The following is a 26,451-nucleotide window of genomic DNA, read 5'->3' on the forward strand; positions in this document are numbered from 1 at the left end:
AATGTAAATTGTAATGATGCATTTATACAGTGCTAAAATAGTTAACCCTCTCAACATGAATGACACTACTGTGTGCTTCCCCAGCACAAGCTGTTCAGACATTACACCAGATTTTAACTTTTAGGTTTTAAATGTCATTGGTACAATGACAAATACTAAAATAGGGAGTAATATATGAGTTGGACATCTTAAAGTTATGAAGTCGCAACACTAATGCTGAAAAGGTTAATTAATTTTTTAACACTTCAGTATAAAGCACACACAATGACTTCATCATTCTGCCCACAACTGTTGTTTGCATACACATGTATGTAGATCAGTTTAATTTAAATGAAATAGATAAGTTACAAACAGTGCAAGTCTACTGATGGCCTGTACCAAAGTTTGTTATGGCCTAAAAGTCAATCAACCATTAAAATAGTCCCCCCGCCCAAAAAAATAAAATAAAAATTTAAAAAAAATACTGCCTGACATCCTGGTTAGTTAGTTAGCTAGCTTTACTTCCCTTTATCTTGGTGTAGATGTAAGGAAAAATAGACAGCCTGCTAAATGTGTTAACAATAACGAGCAAAATATGAACATACCCTCCCTTGCAGGTGCAGAAGGCTGACAAAATGCAGCTCCTTAGGTCCATGTCCACACTTGTCATTACAATCCACTGTGAATAACATTTTGCACCAGTCACTGGGTTCTTGGCTTCACTTTGCTTTTGACAGCAAAATAGCCATCTGTTGGGGGCTCTGATGGCAGTGATGGGATGCCACACGCTTGTATTTCTACCACATAATTATCCATCTCTCATCATCTGCCGGTGATCTGGAATCCTTCTGATCCCAATTTACGGTAACTCCCGCACACTGGCAACAGACGCATTTGATGCACTGAGCTGGTACGTGCACACATCAAACTCAGAAAAGTCAGGTAGAATGTTTATGTTGGTACTTTCTGACAAGAAACCAGGATTCTGCAGAGCTCTGAACATTGCGTCGTCGTGGGTTTTCTGGACCGGCTAAATCGCGCAGTTTCAAGCCGATCACTTCGGCTCGATCCTCGATCAGCGCCTCGGGATCGATGGGCAACTTGATTTCAAATGCTTTCTGCACTAAATCGGACAGTTCATGCTTGCGGTAATCGCTAAACGTGACGCCTCTTTCACGCAAGAACGACTGTGACTCGCTCACAGATACAGATACAGATGGTAGAATTTCTCTTCGCTGACGCCATTGTTTGGCCCAAACAAGGGAAACTACTCTCATAGGTCAGTTTCCACTAAAAAGACGGGAGTTTATGCATACGCCCTAGTGTTGATGGGTACTTAAAATTTGTGACAAAAGAATTTAAACGTTCAAATGACTTACCACCCCCCTCTGATATGTCAGTTGCGAGTGTGTCAGTGTTTGTGTGTGGGTATGTGTGTGTGTGTGTGTTTGTGTATGTGTGTGTGGGTGTGTCACTAGTGTATGTGTGTGTACGTGTGTGTGTCACAGTGTGTGTGTGTGTGTGTGTGTCGTGCGTGTGTGTGTCAGTGTGTGTGTGTGTGTGTGTGCCGGTGTGGGTGTGTGTCTGTGTGTGTGCCCGTGTGTGTGTGGTCACGTTGTGTGTGTGTGTGTGTGTGTGTGTGTGTGTCACGTGTGTGTGGTGTGTGTGTCAGTGTGTCAGTGTGTGTCGATCAGTGTAAAGGTTCCTGGGTTCCGGAAGTCCACCCACCCCCCTTACTGACTCCACAAATGTACCTTTTGCCTTTTTCTCTCTGCGAATGTATGTATTCATTTGCTAATTTGTTCGTTTGTTTGTTCGTTCATTCGTTTGTTCGTTCGTTTGTTCGTTCGTTCGTTCAACAGTCCGTCCGACAGTCCTTCAGTACGTCCGTCAGTCCGTCCGTCCGTCAGTCAATCCGTTCTTCCTTCACTGAGTCCGTATCAATAAATTCCTCTTGTGCAGGGCCGAACTACAGGAGAGAGAGAGGGGGGGGGGGGGGGGGAATGTTCCTGTTGGTGGGACAACCCCCACCCCCACCCTGGCCTAACCGTAAACCTCCTCCAAACGTTTGACAAATGCTCTGAAAATGCGCCAGTTTGCACATATTGTTTATTGTTTGCTTGTTTATTTGTTTGTTTGTTTGTTTGCTTGTTTGTTTGTTTGCTCGTTCGTTCGTTCGTTCGTTCGTTCGTTCTTTCGTTCATTCGTGGGTTGGTTCGTTCGCTCTTTCGTTCCTTCGTTATTTCCTTCGTTCATTCGTTCCTTCGTCCTTTTAGTCCGTCCGTATACATGTCCGTCCGTACGTCCGTCCGACAGTCTGTCGGTCAGTCCATCAGTCCGTCCGTCAGTCCGTCCGTCCTTCAGTCTGTATCAAAAGATTGCTCTTGTGCAGAGGGTTGAAGGAATACCCTGCAGGACCGGATCAGGAGGGGTTACCCGTAACACCCCCCCCCCACCCTCCCCCCACCCCCTGTCCATCGGTCCGCCCCTCAATCAGTCTGCCCTTTGGCCCGTCCGTCAGTCTGTCCGTCCGTCCGTCCGTCCGTCCGTCAATTCGTCCGTCCGTCCGTCCGTCCGTCCGTCCGTCCGTCCGTCCGTCCGTCCGTTCTTTGGTTCATTTGTTCTTTCGTTCGGTCGTTCTTTCCTTTGTTCGTTTCATTGCTTATAATTATTTATTAGCACACATCATTGTCAACTAGTGAATATCCTGAACAAGGCGGTGCCTGAGAATATCTTCTTGTTTGTTAGGATAAAATAACATCAGTTTGCTCTGACAAAACACACACAAATTCCGCTGCTTGAGCATCGTTTCAGTCTAACCGAAGTGAAGGTATACCTCATCTTCAGAAGGAGAATAAGCGACAGCATGCTCTTCTACCATATAACATGTCACGTGAGGTCGTTCAGACCGGAGTGGAGGTATATCTCCGAGGGATCAGGGTATACTTTCAACCCGATGCACAAGCGTAGTTTATTGATACCTTAGTTTCGGTCGTACCGGTGTGTAATACCTCTCTCTCTCTCTCTCTCTCTCTCTCTCTTTCTCTCTCTCTCTCTCTCTCTCTCTCTCTCTCTCTCTCTCTCTCTGGAAAGTAATTTATTGACCTGTGGGTTATTTGCGTTTGTATTCACATTGGTGATTCGTAAACTAAACTTGGCCAGAAAATTATTGCAAAAAATTTTAAACCCAAATTAAAGCATTAATCCCGGTGTCATTTCATTAAAACTTTATATGCAAGAGAAGGCCGTTCACTTAACCTTCAGGATCACCTTTTGGATTAAATATTTCTTTTACAGGGATCACGTGACCGCCGCTCAAGTAAGGGTACCGTCAAAATCGACCAGACAAAAACGGAAGAGCCAAATGAAAAATCGACAAAAAATCACAATAGGCAAAACTTTGCAACTTTGACATACGAGAAGAAAGTCAAACCAATTATCTACCCTGAACAGATTGTTTTGTTTTGCTACCTTGCACATTTCGCGTGCTATGCTATTTCTACTGTTGCATGTGTCGATCGCAAGAGCGGTAAAAAACGGGACTTTTTGCGTCATTTTTTAGGGGTATTATGACAAAAAAGTCTGCACTTTAGCAATGACTTGGAAGATGGCTTTGAAACTTTTAGAATATTTTACCAACATATTAGACATACTTCGAGCGAAATGATGGATTGTTACAATTGTTTGTTAAAATGTTATGCAATTTTTCGAAAGAAGTTTTTAATCTCGTCATACAAAAAATTCACGACTTTGCATGTCTTTAGAAAAATGATTGATACATAAATTGCGAAAGTTTTATGTGCGTGTAAGCACTGACGCAAATTTGCTGGTCCTGTAAACACGCTACATATTTAAGCGATGATTCTGGTGCCACAGCGATGCCCAGCCAAGCGTGACCGTAGCATGTTTTAAGAGGCACCCAGCGATAACAGCTATAAGCGCGAAACAGCGTGAACGTTCCATTTTTTTCCTCATGTGTTTGCATGACTAGCAAATTAACGCCAGCGGCTACACGCAAATGAAACTTAGACAGAATCTTTATCAATCATTTATCTGTAGATATGCAAAGTCATGAATGTTTTTGGACACAAGTGAACAAACCTATGACAAGTTTAACAACATTTTCCGAAACATTGCGCCACATCTGGATAAATAACCGTAACGATCCAAACTTTCGCGCGAAGTATCTCTAGTATGTTGGTAAAATATTCTGAAAGTTTCAAAGCAATCCACTAAGTCATTGCTAAAATGTAGCGCTTTTTGACATGATACCCATACAAATTGACGTAAAACTTTCCGTTTTTGACCGCTCTTGCGATCGACACCTGCATCAGTAGGAATAGCATAGCACGCGAAATACGCAAGGTACTAGCAAAACAAAACAATCTGTTCAGGGTAGATAATTGGTTTGACTTTCTTCTCGTATGTCAAAGTTGCAAAGTTTTGCCTATTGTGATTTTTTTGTCGATTTTTCATTCGGCTCTTCCGTTCTTGTCTGGTCGATTTTAAGGGTACCCTTACTTGAGCAGCGGTCACGTGATCCCTGTAAAAGAAATAAAAAAAAGGTGATCCTGAAGGTTAAATGAACGGCCTTAACTGTCATGTACAGTTTTAATTAAATGACACAGGAATTAATGTTTTAATTGGGTTTGAAATTTGTTGCAATAATTTTTTGGCCAACTTTATGTTGAAAGAGATTGTCAAACAATATTATAGGGGTGTCTTAAAAAAAAAATGTATATCAGCAAAATGTGTCATTATTATCAGGCACACGGTTTTAACAAAGCTATGTCACGGAATGCAACATAAGTGGCTTAAAAAGTCGTGTTTTTGTGTGTGCAGGTCATTCGCTAGGACAGGACCTCAAGCTGAACCAGCACAACAGCGATGTATTCTTCCATGGCTTCCACAAAAGTCTTCCACCTATAGCGGGCATTGCATACAGATGGTCCAAAAAGGGTTAGGGTTACCCTAACCCTGCTTTTTAAAAATTCTTTAGACCAATTATCCCTCTCTCTCTCTCTCCCCCTCTCTCTCTCTCTCTCACTCTCCCCCTCTCTCTCACTTTCCCCCTCCCTCCCTCCCTCTCTCCCTCCCTATCTCTTACTCGCTAACACCATAAATATTATATATGTATTCTAAAACTGATTTTTGTTTTGATGTACAATTTTCATTCAATTTTCTTTTCATGTTTGCTTGCTTTTCATTTAAACTGTACCCTCCCCAATCACATTAATCACCTCCCCCACCTTTTAAACGGAGACAGACAGTATTCCACAGATTTGAACAGGAAAAATTTTTCCACCGTACACTCGTTCATTAAACGTTCAAGCCGCTTTGGGTAAATCAGAATAAATGCTCTACAAGCCGGACAACAACTTTAACTTCTGCACATCTCCTACCCATCCCTCTTCTTTTATTCATCTTCTTTCCCTCCTTCCTTCCTTTACTGTCTTTCTTTATCATCATTATGCAACGTTCATTACGTTATTAATAGATTTGGTTTATTGAGACAAATTTTTCAGTCGTTACCGCCTTATGTTGTACTGTCATGCAGGAACACCACTATAAGCTTCTAGCTTGTTGCTGTTTCTGTGAACTTTGTATATACATGTCATGATTGTAACCTTTGTTAAAATAAACTTATGTTTAAACCAAACATGGAATAATTCTGGACAAATGCAAGGACGTTAGCTTGTTTTTTTTAAATAATTTTTATCATTTTACTTATCATTAAATTTGTTACCAATACCATTATGCAGGAAAAATGTAGAATAAAACCAGGAGAGCTTTCGGTAGAAGATATTTCCTGTGTCAAAAGTTAATGCTTATTCTGATTGATGGGTGCTCCAAACTAAGTTATTTTGACTGCCTTATTCGAATTCATTTCCAAGACGAAGTGGAGAAGCTTAGGAGAGTATCGTAAAAATTGTCTGGGTGTTTAAGCAAAACTTTCGAATATGTCAGATTTTACTTTAGAGATTTTAAATACTGTTAACTGACAGAAATGCTATAACTTCTACACCAATTGACTGGATAACTTCATATTCAGCATACATACGCTTGATTTTATGCATCTGCAGTTCACAAAGTGGCACATTTTCGAGAGTTTCGCTGATGATACACAGCTTCATCAGTCCGCCCCTCTTGCTGAAGTTGACGATCTGGTATCTCGGACACAGGATTGCATTGCGGACCTCAGTGATTGGATGTCTTTAAACAAACTCCAGTTAAATAGTGACAAAACCGAAGTTATGCTGGCCTGTCCCAAGACATTTCTCAATCACCCTTCTCTTCCTGCCTCTCTCACTGTCAACGAACAACCTATCTCTTTCTCCCCGTCTGTCCGCAGCCTTGGCGTCACTCTCGATCCAACTCTCTCTTTCCAAAAACACATCTCTAACATCTGCAAGTCCGCCTATCTAGAGCTGCGCAAGATTAGTTCAGTCCGTCACTACCTCACCACTGATGCAACCAAAACGTTAGTGTGTTCTTTAGTCCTCTCAAAGATAGATTATTGCAATTCTCTTCTGGCCGGTCTCCCTAAGTACCTTTTAGATAGACTTCAAAGGATCCAAAATAACGCTGCCCGCCTGGTCTTCAAATCTTCCAAGCATGAACACGCCACACCCCTTCTTCACTCTCTACACTGGCTGCCTATCACTAAAAGGATCGAATACAAACTCTCCTCTCTTTCTTTTGCCGTCGTTTCTGGTTCTGCCCCAGAATACTTGTCAGAACTCTTCAATCTCTACACCCCCTCCCGTCAGCTTCGCTCCGCCGCCGACACTCGACTCTTCCGACTCCCCACAGTGCAAACAAAGACATGTGGCGAGAGGTCCTTCGCCTATCAAGCCCCTGTGACCTGGAATAGATTACCTCTGCCTCTCAGACACACAGATTCTCTCACTACATTCAAGACAAATCTCAAAACACACCTCTTTCAGCGCAAGTGATTTTTTTCCCTCCAGCATCTCCCCACCCACCCCATCCCGCCCCACCTCACCCCCTACCTAGTGCCTAAAATAACGTGTATATATATTTTCTGCGCTTTGTGTCAGCACTGTTTGTGTGTGTGTAAATAGTACTGTTGACACGTTTTTATATAGAAGCCTACTGTGGTTCTTGTGCTTAGGCTGTGTATTGGACTGTCACTGTATGCCTGCATTATTAGTTGTCAGTAATTATTATATGTGCTGATTGTTCTCTTTGCCTGCGCGCGTATAGTATGTTGGTTATGTTTGGTCATAATATGTTTGCTTATGTTTGGTCGTTATCTTTGCCTGTGCGTGTATTGTATGTTTGGTCGTTTTCTTTGCCTGTGCGTGTATAGTATGCTTGGTCGATGGATGTATTGTAAAGCGCTAAGAGTAGACATTTTTCTAGAATAGCGCTATAAAAGTTTGCATTATTATTATTATTATTATCTAACTTTTGCGTCACCAATGACACCAACGCTTTCGTGTCTGAGGATTGCCCTGAACCTACCTGTAACTGCATGCTTTCTTCAGGTCATCGATAGCCTGGGGGTTGAAGGGGATGTTTTTACATACTCAGACATTCAAAATAATCAAAAAGGTAAAAGCCTGAAGGGTTTAAATTAGGTAAAAATGGCTACCGCTCAATGTCAAAACTCGTTCTGTTTAGTCGACCCCCGAATTTGGAGAAAAAAATTAAAATTGCACAAAAGTCAGACCATTCAATTTACAAAATTGCCACTTACTGGAAAGGCAGAACATAAACTGAAGTTAATGAATACCATATATAAAATAATTTGTTCAACAGATGCAGAAGTAATTTGCATGGTTGTGGGTGTCATTTTTAGGGGGGTCAACCCTGTAGAAGAGACAATTTTCTTTAATTATCAATCCGTAATATATTGCTTGTTATGCATACAAGATTAACATTGACAAATACTTCAAGACTCCTCATTGATCTTAGCTTAGTAAAAAAATTTTTGTTTTGTTACTGACTGATTCACTTTCTGTTCACTTTACTCTACATAAGTCACGACAAGAAAAGCAAGGGAGGTAATTTCTTCGGAAGAGGTAATTCTCTCCCCTCAGAACGATTGTCGTAGTTTGTTTGATTTTTTCCCTTCTAATAAGTATTATTTCAAATAAATGTCTTTACATCTTGATGTGAAAGGCGCAGTATCCCCCTCCCCCCCCCCAGGATGTTAAATTCTAGGTTGTGTCCATGTAAAATCCTGATCCTAGTCAAGATCCGAACCAACCTTTTTTCTTGCAACTGTGCCTCTTTATGCCACTCAAGTAGACATACTTTGCAATCCATAATTGCACGAAACTAAGTACAGGAAATACGTTGTTGTCGTGTTTTTAATATTACATAATGAAATAAAAAAATTTCACAACTGGTTTCGTGTTGGGCTTTCTCTCTCTGTCTGAATCTAATAATTACTTCCTTCTGAGGCCTGAAATGTGTTGCAGGCATTGTTCTATGGCAATCCGTTTGTAAAGAAATTACGTTTTTTCCTGTTGATCTAAATAATGAATTATTTAACTAAATAATTCATTATATAGCTAAATAATTCATTATTTAACTAAATAATTCATTATTTACACAAAAGTAAAAAGTGTGATTGTTGTAATTAAAGAAATCTTTTATTTACTAAACAATTCATTATTTAATAAAAAAAATCCATTATTTACTATATAATGCATTATATACTATAGAATGCATTGTATACTATAGAATGCATTGTATACTATAGAATGCATTCTATAATATAGAATGCATTCTATACTATAGAATGCATTCTATAATATAGAATGCATTCTATAACGTTACGAAACTACTACAGGACAGCTCCGCATGGTTCTGTCAGTAAAAGAGGGATTTTTGGCAAATATGAGAGACAGAGAGGGAGAGAGAGAGAGAGAGAGAGAGAGAGAGAGAGAGAGAGAGAGAGGGAGAGAGAGAGAGGAAGAGAGAGAGAGAGAGAGAGAGAGAGGGAGAGGGAGAGAGAGAGAAACACAGAGACAGAGAGAGAGAGACACACAGAGAGACAGAGAGAGACAGAAACAGAGAGAGAGAGAAACGGAGAGAGAGGGAGAGAGAGAGAGAGAGACAGAAAGAGAGAGAGAGAGAGAGAGTGGGAGAGGGAGAGAGAGAGAAACAGAGAGAGACAGAGACACAGAGAGACACATAGAGAGAGACACACAGAGAGAGACAGAAACAGAGAGAGAAACGGAGAGAGAGAGAGAGAGAGAGAGAGAGAGAGAGGGGGAGAGAGAGGGAGAGAGAGAGAAACAGAGAGAGACAGAGACACAGAGAGAGCCACACAGAGAGACAGAGAGAAACAGAAACAGAGAGAGAGAAATGGAGAGAGAGAGAGGGAGAGAGACAGACAGACAGAGAGAGACAGAGACAGACAGAGAGAGACAGAGACACTGACACAGTTTAATTGAATAGAGAGAAAGAGAGAGAGGGAGAGAGAGGGAGAGAGAGAGAGAGAAACATAGAGAGACAGAGAGTTGAGTTTCGTTTCTCTCTCTCTGTTTCTCTCTCTCTGCCTCTCTGTGTCTCTGTCTCTCTCTGTTTCTCTCTCTCTCCCTGTCTCTCTCTCTCCTCCTCTCTCTCTCTCTCTCTCTCTCTCTCTCTCTCTCTCTCTCTCTCTCTCCCTCTCTCTCTCTCATATTTGCCAAAAATCCCTCTTTTACTGACAGAACCATGCGGAGCTGTCCTGTAGTAGTTTCGTAACGTTATAGAATGCATTCTATATTATAGAATGCATTCTATATTATAGAATGCATTCTATAGTATAGAATGCATTCTATATTATAGAATGCATTCTATAGTATACAATGCATTCTATAGTATACAATGCATTCTATAGTATATAATGCATTATATAGTAAATAATGGATTTTTTTTTATTAAATAATGAATTGATTAGTAAATAAAAGATTTCTTTAATTACAACAATCACACTTTTTACTTTTGTGTAAATAATGAATTATTTAGCTATATAATGAATTATTTAGTTAAATAAGGATAAATTAGATCCAGAAATAATTCCACTTCATCATTCTCCAAACGTCAAGTGTGAAGTGATCGCCGATACTGTGGTAAAGATACGTGCTTAGTATCACAACTGAAAATACAAGCCCTAGGGTTTTAAATCAAGGAAACAGTTAAAGTTAAGGAAAGATCAACAGAAATGTCGAGAACATGTAAAATATTGTACTTACAATCCGTTTCAGCATGCTCTTCGAATAATAATCTCCCAGTCAGCCTCGTGCTTACGATTTCGACAGGATGTTGCCTCTCACGCTGAGCCAGTACATTTGGAGTGAATTCAAAGGCCAGAGATGCAGTACAAGCACATTAGTTAGATCCAATTCATTTACATTGCTACCTTGCCAAATGTATGGCTATTTCTGTTGGTAACTCACACATGTGGCAAGCAGTGCTTGTTGCCGACTTTGCTGGGACAGGCAGCAGACGATTTTATTTTGGAACCAAATTCTGATTGGCTAAAACATAAAACCGGAACTCAAAGTACCACTTGTTCTTTGGAAGTACCAAATCAAGAAAAGATAATCAGGTAAATCTGAAATGGGTTCAACACTTTTAAAAAATCGTAGTAAATCAGAAAACACTGTAAACGTTGGAAAAATCGTCCAGTATCGCTTCTAGAGGTCTATACTTGGACAAAACATAAAGCAATTCAGTAAAGCTGACACTTCAAAATGTCTGTTTAGTTACACTTTAATCTCTTCCTCTCTCTCAAATCAAATCAAATCAAATCAAATTGTAATTCAATCAAGTTGGCGTTTTAATGAAACAGATCCTGTGATTGGTCAAAATGCTCCAACTCATTAATAATTACCAGTCATTTATTGTCGATAACCACTCGCTAAAAAAGCCATTAAACTACCTGCTGGCGAGGCGCATTGATGAAACCTCAACTAGTCTCGGTTAGCTTTGAGAGTCATTTTACAAGTAGGAAATATGAAGGCCAACGAAATACCGAGACCATAAGGTATGCGAAGTGATGACGTCGAATACGTAACGTAAGTTGATGCATACATTCTTCCGGACTACGTCAGTCAAATCCAAAGATCGCTTTTGTGATGAAAAGAATTGGTTATCGACAATTAATGACCGGTAATTTTTAATGAGTTGGAGCATTCTGACCAATCACAGGATCTGTTTCATTAAAACGCCAACTTGATTGAATTACAATCCACGATGACGACCTCGAAGTTTCAAATGGAAGCATGTTAATGTGTAATTAACTTTATTACCTAACATGGAGAAATTGCAGTGGTGGTACATATAACATAAAGACAAACGAAGGACTACAACATTAATATTATATTTGAATATTATATTTGAATGAATGTGCAATGAATAAACATTGTTCTCAACTAAAACACCTGTCTGCATGCACATGTGTCGCTGTTAAGATTTAAAACAGATATGTAAAATAGTCATACACAAATAATGCCGTTCAATTCCGTTTAAAAATCACAAACTGCCACACTATGCCGTTAAGATGTAAAAGATTTATAAACACCAACACTTATTTAATCCCTCCAAAACAACAACAGGAGAACTTCCTCTTCATATAATCCAAACCAAATCCTGTCTTTGTACCAAGTCTCCCTTGACCACCTTTAAGAAGGAGAACATAGGGGGTCTACAGCCTGTTTACCAAGAGACTTTTCCAAGGATTTCCCGCACGTAAAGGCCTAAAAAGGGGGAAGGGGGGGGGGGGGGGGGTGGGCTTCCACTGAACAACAAGAACTCACCTCTGACAGTGCAGCATCATGCGCTGTATATGTAACCCTCTTGGACTCGATTCTCTTTTTCCATGTTGCCGCATCCTCCGCTTTCTCCTTCACAATCTCTTCCTCTCTCTCCTGTCTTTGTCCTAAGTCCTTCTTGACCACCTTTAAGAAGGAGAACATGGGCGGGTCTACAGCCTGTTTACTAACAGACTTTTCCAAGGATTCCACACATGTGTCCCCGGCCCCGAACTCGCTGTCTGAGATCTGAGAGGAGGAGAGATCAGAGTCGCTCCACTGTGAGAACTCCAGATCTCCGCCTGAGGTGGAGGCTTCTGCCATCTCTGCACGCGGGGCGACGGAGGGGTGCTGTTAGTTCAAACAGATAGGGTTGTCCTTTTCAATAATAATGATAATAATAATGCATACTATTCCTAAGGCGCATGTATCCAGGATTTAACCCTGCTCAAAGCGCTGAACAATTTGGTTTAATCATCAAATCTAGTCCATTGATCATCATAACAGCGACGACCAGCGGCATTTTTACAGATTTTGGATAGTTTTCTGACGATTTGGACCTTAAAAAGTACAAGGGACATTCGCTGTACTGTAAGTTAGAAACACCTGTAATGATTCGCTCAAAACTGCTCCGAAACTATTTCAAATAATTAAATGAATTTCGCCCAGCTCTCCTGCAAGGTTTCAAAGCTCTTGCTTCAAAAACATCCGAGATAATCTCAACGTTAAGTTTTTTTGTCCATGGACGGACGGCGGCGGGACATACAGACGGACACAGTCATACTAAGACTAACCAATTACTCAGGTGAGTAAAAAAACTGGGTTTTTTTTCCTCTCAAAAAGTTAACAAAACTTTCATAATCTATACCAGTGACAAGTAAATCAAGTTACGCAAGGTCTGACACTTGCTATCGTTGGGGTGCAGCATTGGGGATGCGGTCGCAAGAGTGAAACCAATCAAAATGGCGAAAAGTCAGATTTGTTTTTTAATAACATCAATTTTTAAACTATAAATGGCAAAAGATGCAAGTTATTTACCGGCTGCTCTACTTGAGGGTGATGGGGCATGATGAGTCCAATCGCTTTGCGGTGCAGCTTGGGTCTGAACACTGTAGTGCGTGTACGATTCTCCGCCAGCCAGCGGGGGTTATGCGACTTGAGCATGGTGATGGGTATGTTGACGTGGTTCACATCCTTGCCCTCCGCCTCCGCCCAAACCAGTTCCCACTCCTCTTGGGCCACGGTGTGGTGGTGGAGCCCCTGGTTGACCAAGGGGCGCTGCCCTTGCTTCAGCAGGCCTAGCTCGCGCACCTTGGACGGGTCAATCCTGTGGGGCAATGTCAGCGTGAACAGCGGTCAGCAATCAATCAATCAATATGAAGCTTATATAGCGCGTATTCCGTGGGTACAGTTCTAAGCGCTTGTCGAAGAGTTGTCAACACAGGACTAACAAAGAAACTAACATCTACAGACGGACACGAACCCTATCACACACTAGCAAACCCTGATAAACATACAACAAACAACTGTTTAACAACAATGTACACATCAATAGCTAGGTCCAAACAAAATAATATTAAACACAAAGAAAACACCTCTCACAGAGCACAGCACAAGAATGTCTTTTGGGGCACAACACATCACGTCGAACATGAAAGTCGCAGCCAGCTACGGGAAGAACTGAGTCTTCAACCTACTCTTGAACGCGTCAAGAGAGGGGCTCTGGCGAAGCTCAAGCGGCAGGGAGTTCCAGACGGAGGGGCCCGCAGAGGGGAATGCACGCTGACCAGCAGATGCGAGTTTCGAGCGAGGGATGTGAAGGCGGAGTGGGTCCGCAGCAGAACGAAGGGGACGGTCGGAGGGCTGGGTGTACAGGTCCAGGGAGGATTGAAGGTACTCGGGAGCAGAGTCGTTGAGACACTTGTAGACCAGAGTGGACAGTTTGTAGGATATTCGGGTGTTGACAGGGAGCCAGTGCAAGGAGCGAAGTAGAGGGGTGGTGTGGTCTCGCTTCGTCTTCCTCAACGTCAGCCTGGCCGCAGCGTTCTGGACTCGTTGTAGGCCATGAATGGATGAGGCGGGGAGGCCAGCCAGAAGGGAGTTGCAGTAGTCCAGACGACTGAAGATGAGGGAGACAACCAGCTTGACACAGGCGTCGTGGGTGAGGTAGCGACGGATGGAGGCGATGCGTCGTAGGTGGAAAAAGCAGGTCTTGATGATGAAGGAGATGTGTGTCTGCATGGAGAGAGTGGAGTCGAGAAAGACGCCAAGGCTCTTGACAGCAGGGGAGAATGGAACAGTCGCGTGATCCAGCTGGAGGTCGGTCACAGCGAGAGAAGCAATCTTCTGTCGTGTTCTCACTGTTCAGCTTCAACTTGTTCTCAGTCATCCAGTTCTTGATGTCAGTGAAACAACTGGAGATGGATCCCAGGAGATGGTCAACGTCCTCCGGCTTGGCGCTGTTCTGGAGCTGCGTGTCATCGGCAAAGGAGTTGTAGTTCAAGCCGTGGCGTTCGATGACCAGGGAGAGGGGTTGGGTGTACAGGGTGAAAAGGACAGGGCCGAGGACAGACCCTTGTGGGACGCCGAAGCGGACAGGGACAGGTTGAGAAGAGAACGAATCAGTGGTGACAGTCTGAGAGCGATTCTGGAGGTAGTTCCGGAACCAAGAGAGGGCGGTGTCGTGAATGCCGAACGTGGAACTGAGTCGATCGACGAGTAGCTGATGGTCGATCGTGTCGAAGGCCGCGGAAAGGTCCAGCAGCACAAAGGCAGAGACGAGACCGCTATCTGTTGCGTTCAGGAGGTCCGTTGTGATTCGCAGGAGCGCCGTCTCAGTGCTGTGGTGAGGGCGGTACGCTGACTGGTACACTGGCATCAGCGAGTTCCGAGACAGGTGGGCGCTCAACTGCTCCAGGATGATACGCTCCAGAAGCTTGGAGAAGAAGGGCAGGTTGGACACAGGACAGTAGTTCTTCAACTCGTTGACGTCAAGGCCGGGCTTCTTGATGAGTGGGCGGACAACGGCAGACTTGAAGCAGTCGGGAACGACGCCTGTGGCCAGGGAGATGTTGATGATATCTGTGATAGACGGCAGGAGCTTGTCCAGACACTTGGTGAAGAGGAAGCCTGGCAGGGGGTCTAGCTCGCAGGTCTTGATGGCCGTCTCGGTGATGAGTCGCTTGACGTGGTTTTGAGTGACAGGCTGAAAGCACGTGAGGGGGGAGCCGGAGAAGGAGGGGGAGGGTGGGGACGAGACGAAGGGCTGCTGATCGAGTGTTCTCCGAAGCTTGTCAATCTTGTCCTTGAAGAACTCCGAGAATAACTCCGGGATGAGGAGCTCAGGAGCGAGGGCATGATGGAGAACAGCTCCCTGGATGATGAGGCGTTGGTGATGCGGTCGTGGAAGTACTTGACCTTGGCAGCAGTGATGGCTTGCGTGACTCGAAGCAGCGCATCCCTGAGAATCTGCCGGTGAACCTCCAGGCCAGAGTGTCGCCATGCACATAGTAGAGAATCATAACCAGAGAATTGTAACCACGTTGGACAGAGCTAAGCGTCAATGAGACGATCTAAGAAACAAAGTTACCGGCCCCCGTGGCGCAGTGCTTTACGCATCGGGCTGCTGGCAAGAGGTCGTGGGTTCGAATCCCCTGGGAGCAAATTCATGTGTGGGTTTTGTTCGGACTCTGACCGGCACCCAGGGTGGAAGAGCTGGGATTACAATGTAACGGCTGGGACAAAACAGCCGAGTGTTATTCATTTCACGAATGCGACGCTCTGGGTGTCTAGGTTGGTGCAACAGTTCTCGGGCCTGCTTAACTGGTTACTACAGAATGCGTAGAGAGCTGCCCTCGTAAAAAAACAAGTCGCGTAAGGCGAACTAACAACATTTAGTCAAGCTGTCAAAATCACAGAATGAAACTGAACGCACTGCATTTTTATCACCAAGACCGCATACTCGTAGTTTCGTCAGTCCACCGCTAGTGGCAAAGGCAGTAAAATCGACAAGCCAGAATAGTGCGGTAATGGTCGCGCTGAGCAGGATAACACGCTCTTCTGTATCTCTACTCTTTTTAGCGTACTGAGTTTGTTTTTAATCCAAACATATCATGTCTATATGTTTTTGGAATCAGGGACCGACATAGAATAAGATGAAATTGTTTTCTGATTCCCAAAACATATAAATATGTTATATTCGGATTAAAAACAAGCTCTAAAAATTAAAAATATAAAAATTATTATTAAAATAAAATTTCCGAAATCAATTTAAAAACAATTTCATCTTATTCCTTGTGTGGGTTCCTGATTCCAAAAACATATAGATGTGATATGTTTGGATTAAAAACACGCTCAGAAAGTTAACAAGTCGCGTAAGGCGAAATTACTACATTTAGTCAAGCTGTGGAACTCACAGAATGAAACTGAACGTAGTCCGCCGCGAGTGCAAAACGCAGTGAAAGTGACGAGCCTGTTTGGCGCGGCAGCGGTTGCGCTGTGCTTCATAGCACGCTTTACTGTACCTCTCTTCGTTTTAACTTTCTGAGCGTGTTTTTAATCCAAACATATCATATCTATATGTTTTTTGAATCAGGAACCAACAAGGAATAAGACGAAATAGTTTTTAAATCGATTTCGGAAATTTAATTTTGATCATAATTTTTATATTTTTAATTTTCAGAGATTGTTTTTAATCCAAATATAACATATGTATATGTTTTTGGAATCAGAAAATGACTAAGAATAAGATGAAATTGTTTTTAGATCGTTTAATAAAAAAAATTTTTTAATTACAAGTTTCCGATTTTTAATGACCAAACTCACTCATTAGTTTTTACGCCACCAAGCTGAAATGCAATACCAAACCCCGGCCTTCGTCGAAGATTGCTTTGCCAAAATTTCAATCAATTTAATTGAAAAACAAGAAGAGCAAACGCTCGATCGAGTCACTTTCGCAGTTCTGAATATTATATGAGGCATCAGATGGACAGGAAGAAATTGCTATTCACAACACAATGAGTCACGTTCACATAAAATTTGAGCCCGGTCACTTTTATAGTTTCCGAGAAAAGCCCAACGTTAAGTTGTGTGTTGCCGAACAGAAAAGGCTAGTTATCTCCCTTGTTTTTCTGATAACGTTCGTAAAAGGCTACAGATGTAAATACTTTGATGTAAAGAATAATCCTACAAAGTTTCAATCACATCCGATGAACTTTGTCAAAGATATAAAATGTCTAATTTTTCCTTTGACGCTGACCTGTGACCTTGAAAAAGGTCAAAGGTCAACGAAACCATCGTTAAAGTGTAGAGGTCATTGGAGGTCACGACTGAACAAAATATGAGCCCGATCGCTTTGATAGTTTCCGAGAAAAGTCCAACGTTAAGGTGGTGTCTACGGACGGCCGGCCGGACAGACTAACACTGACCGATTACATAGAGTCACTTTTTCTCAAGTGACTCAATGAGGGTGTGACAGTGCCGCCTCAACTTTTACAAAAAGCCGGATATGACGTCATCAAAGGTATTTATCGAAAAAAGGTAAATAAACATCCGGGGATATCATACCCAGGAACTCTCATGTCAAATTTCATAAAGATCGGCCCAGTAGTTCAGTCTGAATCGCTCTACACACACACGCACACACACACACACACACATACACCACAACCACACCCTTGTCTCGATCCCCCCCCTACGTTAAAACATTTAGTCAAAACTTGACTAAATGTAACAAGTCGCGTAATGCGAAATTACTACATTTAGTCAAGCTGTGGAACTCACAGAATGAAACTGAACGTAGTCCGCCGCTAGTGCAAAAGGCAGTGAAAGTGACGAGCCTGTTTGGCGCGGAAGCGATTGCGCTGTGCTTCATAGCACGCTTTACTGTACCTCTCTTCGTTTTAACTTTCTGAGCGTGTTTTTAATCCAAACATATCATATCTATATGTTTCTGGAATCAAGAACCGACAAGGAATAAGATGAAATAGTTTTTGAATCGATTTTAGAAATTTAATTTTGATCATAATTTTTATATTTTTAATTTTCAGAGCTTGTTTTTAATCCAAATATAACATATGTATATGTTTTTGGAATCAGGAAATGACGAAAAATAAGATGAAATTGTTTTTGGATCGTTTAATAAACAAATAATTTTAATTACAAGTTTCCGATTTTTAATGACCAAACTCACTCATTAGTTTTTAAGCCACCAAGCTGAAATGCTATACCAAATCCGGGCCTTTGTCGAAGATTGCTTTGCCAAAATTTCAATCAATTTAATTGAAAAATGAGGGTGTGACAGTGCCGCCTCAACTTTTACAAAAAGCCGGATATGACGTCATCAAAGGTATTTATCGAAAAAATGAAAAAAACATCCGGGGATATCATACCCAGGAACTCTCATGTCAAATTTCATAAAGATCGGCCCAGTAGTTTAGTCTGAATCGCTCTACACACACAGACAGACAGACAGACAGACAGACAGACAGACACACACACACACACACACACACACACACACATACACCACGACCCTCGTCTCGATTCCCCCCTCTATGAGGGCCCCAAAGGGGGGGGGGGGGTATCATCACGATCACGGGAAGGGAAATTTTAGCTTTCACGATCACAGTTACCTTGATTTTTGTTTTCACGATCACGAACACCAGTGGCAAATCACGGTCACGGTAAAAGTTGCAGGTACAGAAAGCACGTGTCAAAGTAAACACAACCACACAGTAATTCGCTCCTCTGGATCTATTGTTTATTCAACACAAGGTGAGAACTGTTGCACTTCAAGTTTTTATTTTATTTTTTTTTAATTCTCTTTCATACACACTTAGAAATACATATCGATTCATGATTTGTAATCAGTAACAAGAATGTTTTTTCTCTCGCGCTCTCTCATGCAAACACACAGGAATATACACTCCAGGGGCGGAGTAGTTAAGCCAGAGGGGGTGGGGGGGGGGGGGGTTACAACCTAGGGTCCAGGGGTAGACCCCTTGTGGGGTACATGGGCCCCGTTGGGAGGTCTGGGGGGCTTAGCCCCCCAGAAGCTGAAGAGTGTTAGCTATTTTATGAACAATTTATGGCTTATCCTTGATTTTAAACATGATCAACTGGTGTCAGCAGCCACTCATTATTTCTTTTAAAGTTAGTGTTAATTTTTTAATTTTTTTTGACAGCCGGGGGGGGGGGGGGTGGGTTCCGGAACCCCTGTAACCTCCCCCCCCCCCTAATCCACTCCTGCACTCATTCATACACATTCAACTCCCACACCCTCACTCACACACATGAATATATACTTGCACAATTTCACATTTCTAGAGCTAAATCTTTTAAACCCATTTTCTCAAAAACTATTGGGTGGATTGAAATTAAAGTACATGTATGTGTGATGGTAGAGTCTATAATAACAAAATCCCCAACGAACATGACTTTGATCGACTTTGACATGAGGATCAAGTGACCCAAACTGGCACGTCTCCCGGCCATAGTTCCTGAATTTAACCCATTGTTGATAAGTTTACAGGCGCTAAAATAAATTTAAGCTTAATGCAAAGAATTAAGCGACAATTAGAATTTATGCCAAGCGTGTCCACGTTGCTGGGATGAAAAACACATTTCTAGTTTCGGTTTTGGCTACACGCAGACTCGACTCGAGCCAGTCACGTCGAGGTCACACTGAGCGAGTGACAGCCGGACGTGGCAATGTCGACAATGTCAATGATCTCAATCGAACTCAAAGATCTTGAACAAATTTCAAGATCTTTCCCTACATTCAGAACAGTCATAGAGCAACATAGACAGGGCCGGACTTGGGGGGGGGGGTACAGGGGTTGCGCAACCCCCCTCCCCCCTGGCTTAAACATGTACCTCCCAAACGCTTTTTTTTTGGGGGGGGAGGGAGGGGGGGAGGGGGGTTGCATCTGGATCATCATGAAATCCGAGGAGAAATCGCACCTCTCACCCCCTTTCGAAAGACATTTTTCTTCAACGATTTTTGTGATGAAAAGTATGAGTCCTTACAATCTCAATTCTTCTTCATTGCTATACAGCTTGCTGTCGAATTTACCTTTTTCGTTCAAGGAGAGGCTTCCTTTCCCTCCAGAAACATCAAAAACCGTTCAGCTTCAAGGGGGCAACCCCCCGGCACCGGGAAGGGGCTTTGCCCCCTGGACCCGCATTTGTAACCCCTCCCCCTAGTACTTACCTAGTCCGGCCCTGATAGATCAACATACCTTGACATTTCGTCTTCGGAAAGACGGACCCGTAGCCTGACCTTTCCACCAAGGAAGGCATTCTCGCCGCCTGCTTTGGTCTGGCTTGAATCCACAAAATATAACAGAAGTTCGATGACAGTACCGCTGCACGCCATTTTTGATCTTCGAATTCGAATTTGACTGAATGCACTCAAAACTTTAGCACGAAGCCCTTCCATTGGATGAAGTTTGGCAGATGTTTGTAATTCGCCTTCTGATTCGATCTCTTTTTTGTGTGATTGGTTCTCCTAAAGGGAAGCAATCGCTGTCAAAATCATATTTCTGAATGTGTTGTTGTTTCCCTTCAATCGGGATTGGCTCCTTGACAAATAGAGGATCATTGAGTGATACAGCTGTGAAAAATGTACTTTGAAAATAAAATGCTTTGCAATAATGCCCATCACGATCACGAAAACAAATGACGATCACGATCACGAGACTTGATTTTTTTGTCATCACGGATCACGGGCAAAGTCCCATCACGATCACAGAAATGGAAATTTCGGCAATCACGGTCACAGAAAGGTCAAAAAACGCCAATCACGATCACGATTTTAAACCCTTTGGGGCCCTCCTCTATATTAAAACATTTAGTCAAAACTTGACTAAATGTAAAAAGAATAGAGATAAAGAAAAGCGTGCTATCCTTCTCAGCGCAACTACTACCCCGCTCTTCTTGTCAATTTCACTGCCTTTGCATCGAGCGGTGGACTGACGATGCTACGAGTATACGCTCTTGCTGTAAAAATGCAGTGAGTTCAGTTTCATTCAGTTAGTTCGACAGCTTGACTAAATGTTGTAATTTCGCCTAACGCGACTTGTCTTTTGTTAGATCTGGCCAGCAAAACGACAGAAAAACCGAGATATAAGATAAGGCACGATACGATAGACTTTACTGCAACCATGCGCAGTGCACTAGAAGTGTTTCTTGGCCTTGATTTTCATGTATACAACATATCGATTGGTGCACACAATATTTACCATGATTTCGTGCTAACTTGAAAGGGCATGCTCAATTCACGCTCCTCTCTGTCCTGAAACAAATGAGAGGACGCCAAAAGTGCTATCAGCACCCTGGACTGAACAGATGTTGTTAATGTCAAGGGGTTCTCTCTGTCTCCCTCTGTCTGTCTCTGTATCCCTCGGTCTGTCTGTCTGTCTGTCTGTCTGTCTGTGTGTCTCTCTCCCTCTGTCGATGGCTGACTGACAAAAAATAGAAGTATGCGACCTGTATTGATGATCCCCCCCCACTTCCAGCCCCCCCCTACCCCTATAGCAATGAAGCTTGTGTTTACTCAATGAAATGTTTGACGTCTCTCTCTCTCTCTCTCTCTCTCTCTCTCTCTCTCTCTCTCTCTCTCTCTCTCTCTCTCTCTCTCTCTCTCTCTCTCTCTTTAAAAAAAAAAAACACCTTTCATTATATTCAATGTCCTATTACGAAAAGTCACAGTATTGGAAGACTTCGTATTTTAATTTATTTTCATATTGATCTTTTTTGTCCATAGCATCAGTGTTTCATCATTTAAAAACTCAGTTTTGATATCACATTCACATTTTGTTCAAACATGTATTTTCAGTAAATTCCCACTTCTGTACATTACGAAAGAATTATTGGTAAGCCTGTAATGAGTACATAGTCCTGTGAAATCTGTTTTTCTGCTTTTTTAATTTATATTATTTTTTAATCTTTTTTAAAACTTAATTTTTTTTAATTGACGTGTTTATATAATATTATTAGAGTAGTCCCTCTCTGGGCGAGAGCTGGTTGAAAAAAAGCTCGTTATATTGTTTATGGCTCAACCCTCGTAAAATTTGATTTGATTTGATTTGATTTGATATCTCTCTCTCTCTCTCTCTCTCTCTCTCTCTCTCTCTCTCTCTCTCTCTCTCTCTCTCTCTCTCTCTCTCTCTCTCTCTCTCTCTCTCTCTCGGAAGAGTCGCAGTCGGAACGACACAAGGTCGCTTTAAAAGAAACACCAATCAATTCATTCGACAATAATCATTTAGATACTCGTTTCAGTATACAGAAGAAAACGAGTGCAACAAAATAGATACCCAATACGTTTTGCTCGCCATTCTCCTCAGCATATTCCATGGCAGGTATTTGTGTGGGGCACAGCAACTGTTGACATATAGTTTTTCCTTTTGAAAACGGTACGAGTTTCTGTTCAAATGAAAATAAGCGGACCAGAAGAGATAATGGTCAGACACTGTTTCTTTCAAAATAAAAATGAAAATGGCAAAAATGGCGAGCCCTTGTCAAAACTTAAGATTTATCTGACTTATGACTGCTGAGGGATCTTTGATTCTGAATCAAGCAATTCCAAAAAGTAATTGTGAATGGTGTCTGTGTCTGTAACTTACTAGTCGTTTGGTACGCTCATTAGCTCATCCCGATAAAATTATGCCCCTCCAAAAGAGGTCCATCCATACCATGTCCATTAATCCATCCATGCGTACCAGCCGATCATAAACAAACACACGCGTGAGTGCGCTCACAGACACCGAAACAAATCATATACAGTGAACCTTCTTTTAAGACACCCCCTCCCCTGCCAGATTAAAACCTTTGGTTTTCACATTTTCTTTTCATTGGCTCTTTTTATTTTATTTTACCTCGATGTTAAGACTAATTCATTTTTAAGACCCAATTTTCTCTCATTTTAAGGGGAGGGAAAAATTGCTGACTACCTCCTTGTTAAGACCCAATTTTCTCTCATTTCAGAACATCTTTGGAAAGGGTCCACTGTACCATACCATACCTTCATCATCTACTGATTTAGAATAGAAGGAAAGACACTGACTCACACAATGGACTTGTGAAAAGCACCCAACAGATGGCCGATGTCAGTGGCAAAACAGCAGCTGGCCACAGGCCCCAAGAAGATTAGTTCCCTCAGTAGTTCGTTGTCGTAATCCCAAAGCTAAACCACGCACCAGTTTTGAAATAAGAAACGTTTGTTGTAAAAACTCAATTTTTATTTTTGAAAACTCCGAATTTCCAGTTTTGAAAAATCAGAATGTCCAGTTCAGAATTTTTGGATTTGAAAAATCCGAAATTTCCGTTAAAAAAAAACAAAAAAAGTCCGCTATGTAGTGCGCTCGTGTTGCAATAGTTGTGGTTGCTTATCGTTCTTGGTTTGTTTATCATACGCCACGATTACGTATTGTTAAGAATTGATGACTGAAAAAACCAAATGTTTAAACCTTTCTCCATTCTCATTCTAAATTTGTGATGAACCTGCCAGCTTACCAGGTCAAGTCAACGTCCTGTTTGAAAACATCATCCTCAGTGGCAATGAATCGACATGTCGCTGCCTTTGACTATCAACAGGTACATGACCAAGATTTAAAGAAAACAACTTTAAAGAAGAAAAAAACAGAAAGAAAGAAGGACAGAAAGAAAAAAAAGAAATAAAGAAATAAAGAAACACATAAATAGATCAATCAATAAATCAATCAATAAAAATTGAGAAGAAAGAAAGAAAGAAAGAAAGAAAGAAAGAAAGAAAGTACACGATTTGTTTTTAACCTTCTCGGTCTCTGCACAAGAATACGGTATAACTTTGTTCAAATGTTGCTTACCCTGATGGTGCGATCCTTACTGGAAGTTGCAAAGATTTTCAGCAGTGGGCACTTTACCAGTGACGTTATCTGAAATCGATCGAAACATATGAAAAGTAGTACAAATTAATTGAATACAGGCACACACACAAACACACACACACACCCACCCACACACACGCACGCACGCACGCACGTACACATACACACACACACACAGACACACACACACTCACACACACACACACACACAAACACACACACACACACATAAGAAAGCAAAAACTGATGCTAACCGTGTCCGTGTGGTCGTAATCAGGTGTGTGACGAAGGAAAGAAGGAGTCAGGATTATTTGCGGTCGAAGCAATGCATTCGCTACATCCAGCTTGTACATCTGCAAAATGCTGAGTAAACACACAGACAAAGATAAACACACGCCTGAATACACACACACACGAGTACGCATACACGCAAACAAAACGCGCACACACACACACACACACACACACACACACACACACACACTCACACACACACACACATACAAACACAAACTAACACACGCAAACACTTTCTCTCACACAAACACAATCGCTCGCTCGCGCGCGCGCGCACACACACACACACGCATGTGAGGGAACTTTTCCTATTACAGGACTGTGCATGTAAAGTGGCTATCTTGTTCGGCCATTGCACACACGCACTGAGCGTCCCTGTGCCAAGGCGCCATATAAAATACATAGCAGGACGTTCCTGTTATCATATATTAGTCACTAGATGATTACCCGCTTCGCCGGGTACCGGCTTCGCCGGAAAGAAGTAGAGCCGAATACCCGGCGAAAGCCGGTACCCGGCGAAGTAGAAGAATACCCGGCTTCGCCGGGATGAAAGCGTTGTGGACAGTGACCTTCTAAAAATAGTAACGGGAATATCCGGCTTCGTCGGGATGAAAGCGTTGTGGACAGTGACCTTCTAAAAATAGTAACGGGAATATGGATTGACGCCACACGAAGGAAGGGAGATAAACGCAAAACACTGGAGAAGATAAGGAAGATGTTACCCCATTGGGAATGGATCTGGGAAGACGAACAGAAAAACCATAATCGGTTCAGCGCTGCGCGCTGAGAGCACGTGTTGAAAATTCTCATCGAACAGGTTGTGTCCGGGGTCTACCTGAATATGCCCACCAAATTTGAAGCAGATCCATCGAGAACTTTGGCCGTGCATCGCGAACACACACACACACACACACACACACACACACACACACACACACACACACAAACACACACACACACACACACACACACACACACACACACACACAGACAGACACAAGTCGTATATATATATATATATATATATATATATATATATATATATATATATAGACTAGAGGAATACCCGGCTACGCCGGGTGAATCGCGAGACAGAGACAGACTGCGTGGCGGTTCGCCGTCTTAGAGCACGTGTGAACATTTTCATCCACCAGTTTGTGCCCACTCAAAGGAAGGCAAGAACATACAGAGAGGCAAAAGCCGCCAGACCCCATCACAAACAGAACTCTACAATCCACAGGTGTTGCCTGGCGAGCTAGCTATAAATAGCTCACAACTTCTAAGGCGAACAACTCTGCAGAGTCTGCTGTGAAGGGCGACGGTAGTCTTCCTGTCACACTCGACCCCCTTTGAATGAACTTTGTCCCCAAAGTTCCGAACCATGGACCCGCCAAGCTTAGGTCCCTCCCAGGTTGGTGGAATGGGAACAGCACGAAAATGATTCAGAGGCCATAATGAAATTCCTGAACATATCATGTCGAGTCCCATCCCTGTCGACGACGCCAAATGTAACCGAGTGCCAAAACACCACAATCACCTTTGAAGGCGAAGTCCTCTCAAACGGGATTGAGAATTTTAGAGCTTATTTCTAAACCCTTTATTAACTGTTATGGCTTCTCAAAGGCCAGAACATACAGAGAGATAAAAGCCGCCAGACCCCATCATAAACAGAACTCTACAATCCACAGGTGTTGCCTCCACACACACACACACACACACACACACACACACACACACACACACACACACACACACACACACACACACACACACACACACAGAAGCCGTATCTATCTATCTATATATATATATAAATACAAACAAATATGGAAAAAATAACCAAAACAAGCCTTCACGTTTTCACCAATATTTCGGCCTCGTGGCCTTCGTCAGGGTGTTCTATAATATATATAGAGATAGATGACAGTGGATTTTTTGATAAATAGATTCGATCTTTGCACTTTTACAGTGAGGACAACTTGCGGGTACATGCAAGGAAAGCCGCGTTCTGGACAGTGCAGTGACCTTCTAAAAATAGTAACGGAAATATGGATTGACGCCACACGAAGGAAGGGAGATAAACGCGCAAAACACTGGAGAAGATCAGGAAGAGTTACTGGGAATGGATGTAGTGGATCTACAGAAAAACCAAAATCGGTTCAGCGCTGCGCGCTGAGAACACGTCTTGAAATTTCTCATCGACCAGGTTGTGTCCGGGGTCTACCTGAATCTGCACACCAAATTTGAAGCAGATCCATTGAGAACTTTGGCCGTGCATCGCGAACACACAGACAGACACAAGTCGTATATATATATATATATAGATACGGCGAATGTCATAGTTTAAGGTGGCATGGTAAGCTATCTAAATAATTCCCATTCTATACCATTTAAAACCAATCAACCGACCAATTAACGACCCAACCAAACAAGCGACCAACAAAGTGTTCCAGCGGCAGCTTACAATGTGTCCCTGAAAGTGAAGCAGATCCTGGCGAATGTTGCGCAGACAAACCTTGGCGGCCGTTCACAAC

At 42.4% G+C, this 26,451-nt stretch overlaps 1 protein-coding gene across 1 annotated transcript; it reads right to left on the reverse strand.

The window, feature by feature from the left end:
* Positions 1-917: 917 nt before the first annotated feature.
* On the reverse strand, positions 918-26,451 carry LOC138953268 (uncharacterized). Its single transcript, XM_070325069.1, has 9 exons — positions 26,382-26,451; positions 23,875-23,983; positions 23,600-23,668; positions 22,823-22,938; positions 22,070-22,136; positions 20,996-21,048; positions 12,792-13,080; positions 11,760-12,104; positions 918-1,166 (listed from the first exon to the last, which is right to left on the reverse strand). The coding sequence occupies exons 2-9, from the start codon at positions 23,971-23,973 to the stop codon at positions 918-920; spliced, it is 1,287 nt and encodes a 428-aa protein (XP_070181170.1). The 5' UTR covers positions 23,974-23,983; positions 26,382-26,451.

Source organism: Littorina saxatilis, linkage group LG2, assembly GCF_037325665.1.
Source record: "Littorina saxatilis isolate snail1 linkage group LG2, US_GU_Lsax_2.0, whole genome shotgun sequence".
In the NCBI taxonomy this organism is placed as follows: domain Eukaryota; kingdom Metazoa; phylum Mollusca; class Gastropoda; order Littorinimorpha; family Littorinidae; genus Littorina; species Littorina saxatilis.